Consider the following 13,457-nt stretch of genomic DNA (forward strand, 5'->3'; position numbering starts at 1 on the left):
GGTGGATTAATTTATATGTTTTTGTTTAGCATACTGATCTTAATCCTCTGTCACACATGGACTTCAACCTTTTTGAGAATTCTACAAGTATGTTTAAAAGAACTTAACTAATATCTATATTCACATTAGATTGAACTTACAATCTTTAGCACAATAATCCAACCTTGGATCAGAAATGATATATTAGTGTGCACACTCAAACATTATGTTAATAATTATGTTAGTACGTTATAGTAAACAAATAAATAGTGATACTTGAGTGTACTTACTGCCTCGTACCTTATCTCTTTCCAAAAAAAAGTATGTGAAGTTTAAATGTTTGAAATAATCTAAAGTGATCCTGGCTAGACTTTCAACTCGGGCGAATAGATAAAATGCTCATACTATATTTCTTTTTCTACATCAAAATAAATAAATCAACAAATAAAATATGTGCCTTCTTGTTTGAGTTTGTTTTTAGTATTTATTTATTTGTTATTTCTAATGAATTTTCATTATGCTATGCGTTTTCTAATTTTATGATCAAATTTTATATGATAAAATTGTGTATGATTGAAGAGTAGTGTTGCCTAAAATTGTATAGTGTTAAACGTTTTAAAAAAAACGATGAATTTAAATCTTAAACGTTAATAGAGAGAAAAAGAACGTTTAAAATAACGTGTCAATTAAAAAATAAAAATCATATTAATTTTTTTATATATAATTATAATATTATTGTCAATAGTTCTATTAGATTGGAACTATAAATTTTGTATTTAGCAGTACACTATGAGACAATTAAGCTAAGTTTATATAGATGCCAAAAAAAAAAAAAAAGATAAGTAATCTTAAAATTTAAGATCCCTGATCCCTAGTACTTTTTAAAAAATATATATTCTTACAAGTTTCAATGTCATTTATATATAGCTTTTTGTCTTTTTTTGTTAATATTAATAAAAGAAAATGAAAGATCATAAATGTGTTAAAAGATATATAAAATACACCATTCATTATTTGTATAATTTCAATAGAAAACTATTGTATTATGCATGTTTGTTCTTTTTTTCTTGTTTTACTAAGATTAAAAGAAACTATATATATATATATATATATATATATATATATATATATATATATATATATTACAATAATAATTCGAACTTCCAATAATATTTAAAATTGGACATGTATCTGCACGTAGGTCGAAGAAATGACATTATAGAGAGAAATATTATAAGTCCAAATCTATTATTACAAACTAAAATTTTCATTTAAAAATGAGTCTTTTCGTTATTATCAATTCTTTTTCCCATTTCTACAACTTTTTTTAATGTAGATTTATTGTCTTTCTAAAGAAAAAAAAATTCTAATTTGAAAACACACATACATATAATTTATTATTATTGTTTTTTCAAATAAGATATATATAATTTCAAAAACTATTTTTTCCACTCAAAGTTTTGATAAGGTTTCAATATAAATTTAATAACATAATTATTATTTTACTTCAATAAAAAAGGGTTGAATTAACAAAGTATAAACTATCATATTAATTAGTTGTAGAATAGATAATTTTAAAATATGTTAAGAACGGTCAAGTCTACAAATAGTTTTCTATTTTAAAGGAAAAAGAAAAGTCTACCAATAATTCTTAATAATCTCAACACTCACTTTTGATTATTGCAGCGAGTATGATAATTGACCAATTATATAGCAATAGAAAAATATAAAACAAAAATTAAAGTTATAATTCAACGGTGTGTAAATAATATATTAAATATGGTTGAGTTATCAAGAAATCTTTAGTATAAATATTTTTACTTTGTTTGAAAAAATTGTCAATGGAAAAGTTTAGGTAAAAAAACGATTTCAAATACTCTACCTTTTAATATAGTCGTGAGAAGACACAACAATCCACATTATGTAAATTCTTGATACTTAATTCTTAAGATAAAAATGTTTATTTGTATAACGTCTCATTTTATTTCTTTTAATAGGTACTATGATAAATCGATTCTATCTCATAAATTAATAAGTTATCAATGACCTATGTAAATTCCAACACTTAAGATTTTTTTTAGTAAGTGAAGCGAACCTCTGAATTCGAGTTGAAAGTATGCATGTACTATCTGAATTAGTTCATTGATCATGTCCGGAGGGCTTAAGACACTTCTTGTGTCTGGACCAACTCTAAACTAATCTTCATTGGTCAATTAAGTTCAATGCCTAAACTATTTTGAGTTGAATTTATATTGACTACTAGCTTATTGATATTAGTTTATTTATTTTTGGATTTTCTCATTTAAATGTATCTAACATGTGATCATCATTTTCTATTTTTTATTCAATTTATTTTTAAGAAGTGATATTTCATTATTTTACTAAATAAAATAACCGAGACTATAGAGTTTCATTTACTTTAAATTATTTTTCTTAAAAAAAAAGTTTAATAAGTTCTTAACACTTCTAAAATTTTTACACTAACTAAAAATTTAAAAATTTAAATTATGAAATACATTTTAATATATCAAGAAACTTAAATTTGAAAAATATAATATACAAGAGAATTATATATAGAGAAACATATTTAATTAAATTTATCATTCTAGAGTACAGTCCAATGAGGCGATCCAAGAATTGAGCCAAATAGATTGACTCAATTTTTAATATGAATAATCCATGTTAAATGTAACCAATGAAAGAGTTTGGTATAAGTCATGACTGATGTTGGGGTTTAAGGTGAGGTTAGATTAAATATGTGTTGTTGGATGAGAGGAAAGTAGAGTAAGTAAATAAAAAATAATAATAAGTTTAAATCCAAAAGGGTTGAAAGGCTAAATAAACACACGGGTATGGATAGGAAAATAAAATAAAAAAGTATAATAACATTTAGAGAAATAATGATACAGCTTTAAAGCATATACGCACAAGATACCGATGTGAACCACTAAGAGGCCTACACCCCATCCCTCAGCTTCATTATAAAAGGGGGTAGCTTGCAACTCCAACTTATATGCAAACAAGTGTTTTTCTCTTTATAATAATATTAGCGTTTACGTTCAAATAGAGGGAGATCAATATTATCATTCTTACTTCTCCCTCTTTCTCCTTGGTAAATATATAATTTGCCAAACCCCACTTTTCTAACTACCGTTTTTCCACTTCTTAATTTCTGTTTCTTCCCAATACAAGGAAAAAAAAATGAGTTCTATTCAAAATCCTCAGCTCTCCAACCAAGAAGCTGTTGTGGATGTTAACGAATTCGTATCTGTTGAAAACCCAGATTCTAAACGCTCCAAGTTTGGATCTTTCTTCAAAAACCCTTACCCTCCTGGGTTTTCCCGAAAGGTAATCACCTTCTTGTATATCACTTGTCACTTATGTTTACTTCGTTTAAAATCACTCCAAAACCTGCGTTCATCACTAAAGATTCACTTTATTGTTTAATTTTACACGTTTAAATCAATTTTTCATACTGATATTCAACAAATCAAAACACTTTACAAGTGGTTTTGAATCGACGGAAGAGATTTTGACTCTTAAACATGTCTATCTCTGTAAAAGTCAATTCAACGATGATGATTTTTTTTTCTTTTCCAACAATGATATAGCTGGTGGCGGAGGTGATAGCAACCTATTTGCTAGTGTTTGTGACATGTGGGGCGGCAGCATTGAACGCGAGCGATGCACGGAGAGTGTCGCAGCTTGGTGCTTCAGTTGCAGGTGGATTGATCGTGACTGTGATGATTTACGCTGTCGGACACGTTTCCGGTGCCCATATGAACCCGGCTGTCACCATGGCTTTTGCTGCAACTCGACACTTTCCATGGAAACAGGTATCAACTCTTTTATTCTTCAAATGGTTGAAATTGTCAGTTATATTTTCTTCGTTTAATCAATAACCTAATCATTTCTTCCCATGTTTTCTAATCTTGTCGGGTGATTATGTCCAAGTATTTTCATTTTTTCTTTTAAATTTTTCAATATCTAACTTGTCTACTATTATTATTATTTTCTCTCTAGACTTAAGTACTAGACATAGAGTTTTGTTTTACTCTTGCCATTAATGCTTTTAGGGTAAGAATATTTATTAAGTGATTAATGAAAAATCAATCACGAGACAACACGGAGATTAATACAAACCATTAGAAAATTGATGGATCAAATTTATAGTTTTAGAACTAAGGGATCAAACAAAAAGTTATAGAATTTTTTTGAGATTAAATTTTATTTATGACGAATATATTTGTTTTGTTTATTGTTTATTATTATATATTATTTAACTACTTTCGTAAGCTAGCTAATTGATTAAAAGTTAAATAATAACTAGTGCACGATTAATATAATATGTTAATGATATTATATCACTTTTTTTTTTTGTAAGGAAAAAGCCAGATAGTTGCTATTTACAAAAAGGAAAAGGGAAGAACTATTAGTTTATAAGATATCATTAGCAAATAAATATAATATTAGTTAAACTAATGCTATAATTTAATAATGATCAAATCAACGTATTATAAAACTAAATTTGATACCTCATTTGTTTCAAATTTAATATTTAATATTTAGAGCGGTGCTAAGAATATAGGAACGAGGTGCACCTTGTTCTTTCCAGGACTTCAAAATATATTTATATATCAATTTTAAATTGGGGGTTTCAAGTAATTGTCTACCTTTCTTCCAATTTATTTTCTTTTTTAAAAAACTACTAATCTATATTGTCTCGTGATATATAGGATTCTTCACCCTCCAATTATTAGAATTAAAATATTGTTCAAGTTGAGAATAACCTGTAAATATAACAAATACAATCCAATAACTGTATGGGGCTGAAGTATCACAAGGATTTTAAAAATATGTCGATATCTACTGATTCCCATTGTTTTTTAATATATTTCTTTAAAAATATTAGTCAAAAGTTTATTGTTGAAAGAAATAAAAATGTGAGGTGAAAAATGAAAACACACGAGAGCCATTAACCATGGTTTGGACTATTTATTATGACAATTAAGAGAAGAATTTGGTGGGATTTAAAATTGACCCTTAGCTTCTTCTAATAATTAGTTAGAAAGGAAGTCTAGAAGAATCACTATGTACATATAGGAAAAGGAGTAGAAATGAAATGATGATGAGATAACAAAAAGAGGTAAATGTAAGCCATATTTAGTGGCCACATGATGTAGGGTCAAGGGTTGTCCAAATATTATTCTACATCCATAGCCACAAGGACAAGCATATGTGATCTTTTTATGGCCACAACCTTGGCTTCACTTTGCCGGCCAAGGAATTAGATGGGACATTTAGGCAGCATAATTCCAACACTTGAGAAATAGAAGAGATAGAGATAGAGATGTCCACCAAAAAGTTCTTGGCCCATTAGAAGTGGGAAGGTATAGAGAGAGAGCAAAAAAGAACAATACATATCTTCATGTCATGTGTGTTTTTATAGTCAAGATGGCCATCTTTTACTTTATAGATATATTGATATTTCACTTTTTGGAATTCCAATCAAAGCAATGAAAAGTAATAATATTTTAAATGTCTAGTCTTCATCTTTTTTATTTTGGTTTAGGTTTTTTTAGGAGGGATTTTTTCGTCTCAACACACTTTAATAATTCTTGGTTTGATTGAGTAGGTTTTGTTAAAGATGTAGATCATATCTAAGTTTATGGGTAAGTCATGCTTGAAGTTTGTGTGTTATTAAAACTACATGTAGAATTAATAAGTTTAGTTTGCCAGTTTTTCCACCATTTAATTAAAGTGTCATTTGTTGTTATTTTGTGTGAAAAAGAAAATTTCATCACAAAAATCTATAAAACAAAATTGCATGACTGAAATTTATAACTATATATATAAAAAGATATACTTACACAGTAAAAGACGTATTTAACGTAGCTAGAGAATGCATCACTTTTCGAATTGTCTCCGTCTATTCACTAATTTTCATCTCTTCTAGTATTCTGTTTTTTTTTAAAAAAAAGCATAACAAGTAGAGAATGAAAGTATAGAATTCAAATGATTGTAAAGACAACGCAAGAATTTGTTTTGATGGGTGGATGTCAAAGATACATATAGTTTTGAGAATTGATTGGGAAAGAAAAAAGGAATTTGGAAGATTATTGAAAGTAACACATACAAGAGAGTGATGTACTATATTGGGTTTGATTGGTAGGTTCCATTGTATGGAGCAGCACAACTGAGTGGAGCAACTTGTGCAGCCTTTACATTGCGCTTATTATTGCATCCAATTAAGCATTTGGGCACAACTACTCCATCAGGGTCTGATTTACAAGCTTTAGTTATGGAGATTGTTGTTACATTCTCTATGATGTTTGTCACTCTTGCCGTTGCAACTGACACCAAAGCAGTAAGATTCTTTCACTTATACCTAAACATATCCCTTTAAATTAAAAGTAGTTTATTTATTTTAAGTCTTGAAAATTATAGGGAAAACTATTTCTAGAAAATGGATCTGTAATGAAATATGGATAAAAGTAAGTGGGAGGTTGGAGTCCCCACTCAACATTTTAAAAATGAAAATAAAGATAAAGTGTGTAAATATTTAGAATGCAAAGAAATAAAAAAAGAAGAGTTTGAGGTCAAATAATATTTTGTTCCACTATTTGGAAAGACTAAAATGTAGTGAATAATTAATGCAATGTGTTTTCATTAATGTGGGAAAATGGTTGTTTTGGCTTTGGTTTGAGTTCGGCAGGTAGGAGAGCTGGCAGGTATCGCAGTTGGCTCAGCTGTTTGTATCACTTCCATCTTAGCTGGGTGAGTAAGGAAAACATAACATTTTTGGTTTTCCCTTTTTAACACAATTAAAATTCTTTGTTTCAAAATATATAATAATAATCATAATTTTAAAACATATTCTTATTTATTTTATTTTTCAAAAATACCCTTATTTTGGACATGTTAATACTTTATTTATTGCAAATGTTTAACTTTACAAAACCATGCATACATAACAACAATTTTCATTTTAAAAAGTTCAATTTTTGGGAACTTTTTTCTTTTTTAAAACCTCCCTTTTTGAGAAAAATGTTTTGAGAATATAAAAATTTTACATTAAACAAATAGATCTAATAAGCATTTGTGTTAGCGACTATTCAGACCTGTATCAGGAGGGTCAATGAACCCTGTGAGGACTTTAGGACCTGCATTGGCAAGTGATTATTATAAAGGGCTTTGGGTGTACTTTGTTGGGCCGGTTGTTGGAACTCAACTGGGGGCATGGTCATATAAGTTCATACGTGCCAGTGACAAACCTGTGCACTTAATCTCTCCACATTCTTTTTCACTCAAAATGCGAAGAATGTCGAGATCAGATGTTAGCGAAAGCAATCATTAATATGAACATTGTCTCTCGCATCATCTCTCACATCGTCTACCATCTCTAGAATAAGAGATTTAAAAGGATGGAAAGATGTGAAATTAATAGTTTGAGTGTTTTTAATGAGCAATGATCTCATGTGTACTATGCTATAAGCTTCTTTTATCTTATAGTTTAGTAATGTATGAGGGTAACTTCTTTATAGTTTAGCAATGTATCAGAAGTAGCCTTTGTAATTTAACATCTTCTATATATATATATGAAGATTTTCTACTTTTTGTAACACCTTGGTTTCATTTTTCCCATTCAAGTCACAACCAAATTTCAAGAAACTATAAATAATATATTATATAACTGTAATTTACTTACATTCAGATCCATAATTATATAAATCAATTCTTATTATTAAAATAAATAATACATATGAACTATTATCATATTAATCAATAATTAATGAATGTTAAAAACTAAATTACATTTTCAATGCCTTTATAAAAATACTAGGTCACGAAGTTATATTTACAGGTACTCTTAAAAACAATAATGCCCATCCAAATTTGGAATAAGTATATTTCTTCCTGTAAATGTATGCTTTATTTTGAAGGTTAACTTGCAAACTATAGCAATCATGTTCCTATATATTTATATTTATAGATATAGTACAGTACAAAAATATTTAATGATTTAGCTACATTAAATTTTGATTTCAAAGTCTAGCTAATAACGATATAACATACGTTTGTAAGAGTTGATCAAATCATAACATTGATAAGAGTTATCAATAATAGATCATATCTTTAGTAAAAAGTCTATCAACAATGGAGTCCATCAATAATAAACTTTGTTATATTTACAATTTTTTTTAATGTTGCTATTCATTTAGTTATTATTTTTAAAAGTATTCTCCATTACGATTATCATTTTTTTCAAAAAAACCACATGGAGTAGATTTAGTACGGGGACTTGACATCCTTTCATCTTTTATTTAATTTGAGATTCTTCATTGAGAAAAAACTCATTCTTATGGTTTTGTTTCATAACAAATTGCTTTTCTTAAGTAAGTTTATTTTCTTTCTTAAATTTCATAAGTTGAGATCTTAACTAAATTTCAAACTAATTTTTTTATAAAAAAAAACTCCTTCTTCTTGTTTTCAAATTTTGATTTGATTTTAAAAAACATACTCCAAAACACAAGAAAGTTAAAGGTGAGATAAGATGTTTATTCACTTGATTTTCAAAATAAAAATAAAAATAAAAAATCCAATGTTTACCGGACGGATGGTAGGAGAAAATTGAAAAAGAAAGAAAGAAATGGTAAGAAATCAATCGAGAGTATATGAAAATTTTCTATTACCTACCAATTAGTTTAAGTAAAATAAAGTATATGTATTTAAGAAGTTTGAGGTTGAAGTTTCAAACCTCTTTACTGCGAAAATGAAATCTAAGTTTTAAGTCTTTTCTTTTAATATGAAACCTAAGTTCAACTCCTATAAACTAAATTTAATGTTCATTCAATAATGGGTTCTACAATTTTAAATATTTTATTTTTACTCTTCTAATAATAATAATAAAGATACATATTTCATAGGTTGTCTTTAATATTTTAATCCATTAAATTTTGTAATAAATTAACTTGGCGTAAGCTATATTTTTTCATTGGCTTAATTACCTTGACTTAAAAAATGCCAACAAGGATAAATATTTTAAGTTACGTTTCTCTCTCTTTTTTTTTTTAAGAAAAAAGATACTGTACATATTATAATTAAAACATCAAACTTCAAATGGTATTTATAAATAAAATGATTGTTAATATGTGTTAAGACTTGAATGACATGAAGCATTAAAAATATGAGAACTCCAGAATTCTAAATAAGAACTAAACCAAAACTTAATTAACTTTCCTAGTTTCAAGTTTGAAGTTCATTGTATTGATGTATCAAAATTCCACAAATAAGATTTAAATCAAAATCATATTTTTTACATTTTTTTTGAAGTTTCAAGTAAAGAATATTTTTGCACAAAAAAAAAAAGAGGAAAGAGTGAAAAAAAATCCAACATTTCAAATATTCTACATTTGGACCAAAAAATTATTTTAGAGACCAAAATGATAAATAATTTAAGTAACCACTGAATTTATGAGAAAAAAAAAAGTAATAAAACCATATAATGAACTTGAGCTTAAATTGAGAGACAATACATAGTGAACTTTATAAATCTACATTTACATTATATATTATATAATTAATTTATATTTATCATTTTTATTATTTTTTTGAAAGACATGCAATACGAGGATGTACTATTCAAATACTCACCTCATTTAGTATTACTTTCATTCAAGTACTGTTTGTTAACTGTAAAGTTCTGATGAGATACAATATATTAGTATTAGTATATTGATCGGACTCACATTTTTTTTATTAGTACATAGATAAAGAAATGTCACCAACAGCATTAACAAGATGTTGCTAGCTAGTTGTTAAAAAATTGGAGTTTTCCTCTTTGGCTTGATCTCAACCTTCCAAATGTGCATAAAGTAGCCCAAGTGTGGTTGAATAGATTTCCCTCTTCCTTGATGAATGAACCTGTCCCCCCACTTATTTCATTCCTCTATTAGCACATGAACTGTCACTCTTATTTTGAGATTGACATTACAGATAAATGTTTCAACTTCCAAACCAACGTGATTCTTTTATGCAACTATACTAACTGATTCCCTCCTTTAGATGATTATGGTTTGAAATTCCTTATCTTGATTGTGAAATAAACATGAGAAAGCGAATATGATATTAGAGCTAAGTGTATTTAAAGTTATTTGTGATCAAATTACAAACATTGCAAGGTCTTGAGGTGAAAAAATTGTATAGTTTTACATCTTTAAGATTAGGATTGAAAGTTGATTTGAATATTCGAAATCAATTTAAAATTAAAATAATTAAAAATATGAATGTGAAGAAGAAAGATTTAAGTATTGAATTTATAACTTGTAAAAGATTAATTAAGCTTTGTAAGCAAGTTAAAGTTTGAACAACCTATATCGTAGGGGTTTTCTTTTAAGAATGAACTCAAACCTAAATGCATTCCCTAGGCTAAGGAGTTCAAATCTACAATGATATGCATTGGAGCTACCTATAGTACATTTAATTGCAATGCAATAATAATAGATCGGAAGTTCAAATAGGTCCCAACAAATCATCATCAAGGCAGCCATAATTACTGACGTTGCTTCGTGGTACACTGAATCTAAATTCTTTTATAATTACTGACACATTTATTTATCCCTTTCAATTAGAAGACTTTCCTCTGGCAATATTCTTTTTTATTCTCTTTTATATCAATGAAGCTTGGCATGAACGTATAGTGAGGACTCGAGATCTTTTAGTAAGATAATAAATGGATAACTGCTCATTTTAATCACTTTCAAACTCATTTAACTGATGTAAATTATTAGGGTCTTACCAGCTTTGAAATTCTTTCGTTTGCAGTTTTAGACCAAATCAAACAAATGTGTTAGAATAATGTTGAGTGAAGGCTAAAGCCCTTTTAAGTGTAATCACACTAGTTCTAAGATTGGAGCAAAAAGAAATTTGAATTTATATTGTAAGTGAAATATTTTAAAATGTAATGGTAGTATAATGGTCCTTAATGATTTGTGTATGTTATACATGGTTGGTACAAAGAACATGTAACAAAGTCCACATTTTCCAATCCAGTTATATGATACCAAAAAAAAAAAAAAAAAGTGTAGATGTTATATTGCAACAAATTTTCAAGTCCACTTACATAAAAAGAAAACTACATAAACATCCATCTAAATCCTCTATCTGATTGGTATTTTGAAAAACTTCCTTCCGCCTCCCACACTTCGTTTCATATTTATCTTTCTGGCATGGTAAAAGCTTTTGTTAGGATTAACTTGAAAAAAAAAAGTTTTTCACAAAGTCATTTTCGTTTAATCACTTCTGTTTATAAAAAATTATTTTTAAAATAAAAATATGGATGATGTTGACAATTCTTTCTTCGAAGTATTAATGCCAAAACGACTATACAACCTAATAATTTATAATAATGAATGTCAAATGGATGTGTTGTATCGAATGTGGCTAAAGTTAATCATCTATAGTAATCTCCAAAATTGGTTGACGGTGGAGATCGCTAGGGGTGGTGGCTAGAATGCCAACAAGGCATTAATGGTAAAGGTTGAATGCAACTATGGGTTAACATTGATATAAAATATAGGTGACATACAAAGTTATCCTCCCAAATAAGTACTTAGTTGAGTTCATATCTCAACTCAAAACATCTATTTGGTAGGTGTTTGAACTCACAAGAATAAGTTTTTCAAAGCTTACAACTCTGATGATATCGTTATTAATATTTAGGCTAATTTTTGTAAACTTTAAGATTGATGTTTTATGCTTATTTCTAGCCTTGAACTTTTTATTTTCCTTTTGTATTTAAAGATATATTTTATGGAAGATGATAATGGTGCTAAGGTGTTCACCTAATGGAAATTATGTTGGAATGCATCCTTGATGCAACACATTCTTTTTCAAAAATGAAAACAACTTATATCCTCCATCTCAAATACTTTCTTAGAATTTTTTATGTTACATTTATCTTTGTGCATCTTAACAAATTTTTTAAAAAAACTTTAAACTTTTTGGTGTGGAATCAAAGTGATATATAAAAGTTGGTGCATCTTAAAATACAACTTTAAAAGGTAGGTGAGGTAATAGGAGAGACACACGGTGTAATAGACAGTTGATTGTTAAATATTGGTAGGACTTTTACTTTCATACTATTTCATGTTTTTATATAGTCTTAAATAAATAAGAGGATGTAAAAATTGGCAGTACATCTTAAAGTTATGGATTTTTTTAAAGTAAAATTCTCACGCGTTAACTTGTTTTTGGAAAAAGAGGGGTAAGTCTCAAACAGTTGTATGGGTAGAATTGTTTTGGTTTTTTGTCACAGTTCTATTTTGGGTGTATGTTGTTGTACTATTGTTTTCTTCCAAAGAATCATACCCACTAAGTGGGAAAGAATCACCAGAGTCTATGAAAGTAACTTTTGTACTACATGAAAGAATCCATGGACTTAAATTTAGATATAACTAAAAACAAAAGAAAACTAGGAAATCAATCCACCTGTAATAGTGGGCAGTAACAGTAACTCAAGCCTGACACCCACCAAAAAATATCGAAGAATCTCTCTGAATAGTGAATACTCCACCTGCATTTTGAGGGAAAGAAAAAAGCGTTGATAATGATAAAGGCAGAGATGGAGAAGACTACTTAGATCTGAGATTTTGTCAATAATGTTTATGGGTGTCTCACTATCCTCAACTTTAATAGAAGTTGGTTAGATTACATTTGGTGGTGATTTGCTTTTTAAGGTTTACCTATTTTTTTAATATTTACAATATAAGATTGTAATCTTGTACACACACCAAGACTTCGGCATTAGAAACCTATCCACTTTTTTCTCTTTTGGAATTTGGTATCCAAGATTTTGGCACTAGTGTCATTATAAAAAGTAAAATATAAGGTCAAAATCTTCTTGAATTTACTCAGTAAATCTTAAATTTATTCCTTCAAAATTATTTATATTTAAATTAATTAAAAATTGATGATAATTTTTAGGCAACAAATACAATATTTGTTAACATTTTTTAAAATTTTACTCTAAAAATGTTAATAAAAGATTAAAAAAATCTATAATAAACTAATAGTAAAGAATAAATAGAAGTTTTATTGAAGGTTCGAAAACTAAAATTAGACATTCGATGATACATTAACTAAAAATTAACCAAATCTAAAGTATAAAGATCAAAATAGAATGATATATATGAATTTGAGGATCAAAATTTTGATAATGCTTTGGAAGTCACATCATTATTTTTGTTAGATTTAATTGTAATCGACCGTAAGTTCTACTTTATGATCTTTTACAGACTATTTTAATTTGGATAATTATGTATTCAACACTTTTGAAAAACTTAGTTCGGGATTTCATTAATTGGTCGACAAGTAAGAGCCTATGTGCAACCCACCTTGGTGAGGTACAAGGGCAATGCCTTTGACATTTTTGAGTTATTAATATAGACTATAGAATTTACGTAAGGGTGATGTAAATT

The 13,457-nt window shown here is 27.7% G+C and overlaps 1 protein-coding gene across 1 annotated transcript; it reads left to right on the forward strand.

Moving 5' to 3' along the window:
* Nucleotides 1–3,180: 3,180 nt before the first annotated feature.
* On the forward strand, nt 3,181–7,336 carry LOC101205692 (aquaporin NIP2-1-like). The gene is given in 5 exon segments (NM_001280770.1): nt 3,181–3,327; nt 3,591–3,815; nt 6,152–6,346; nt 6,695–6,756; nt 7,099–7,336. Coding segments are annotated over 5 exon segments (867 nt in total).
* Nucleotides 7,337–13,457: the final 6,121 nt, after the last annotated feature.

The sequence above is a fragment of the Cucumis sativus genome, chromosome 3 (assembly GCF_000004075.3).
Source record: "Cucumis sativus cultivar 9930 chromosome 3, Cucumber_9930_V3, whole genome shotgun sequence".
NCBI classification, from domain to species: Eukaryota; Viridiplantae; Streptophyta; class Magnoliopsida; order Cucurbitales; family Cucurbitaceae; genus Cucumis; species Cucumis sativus.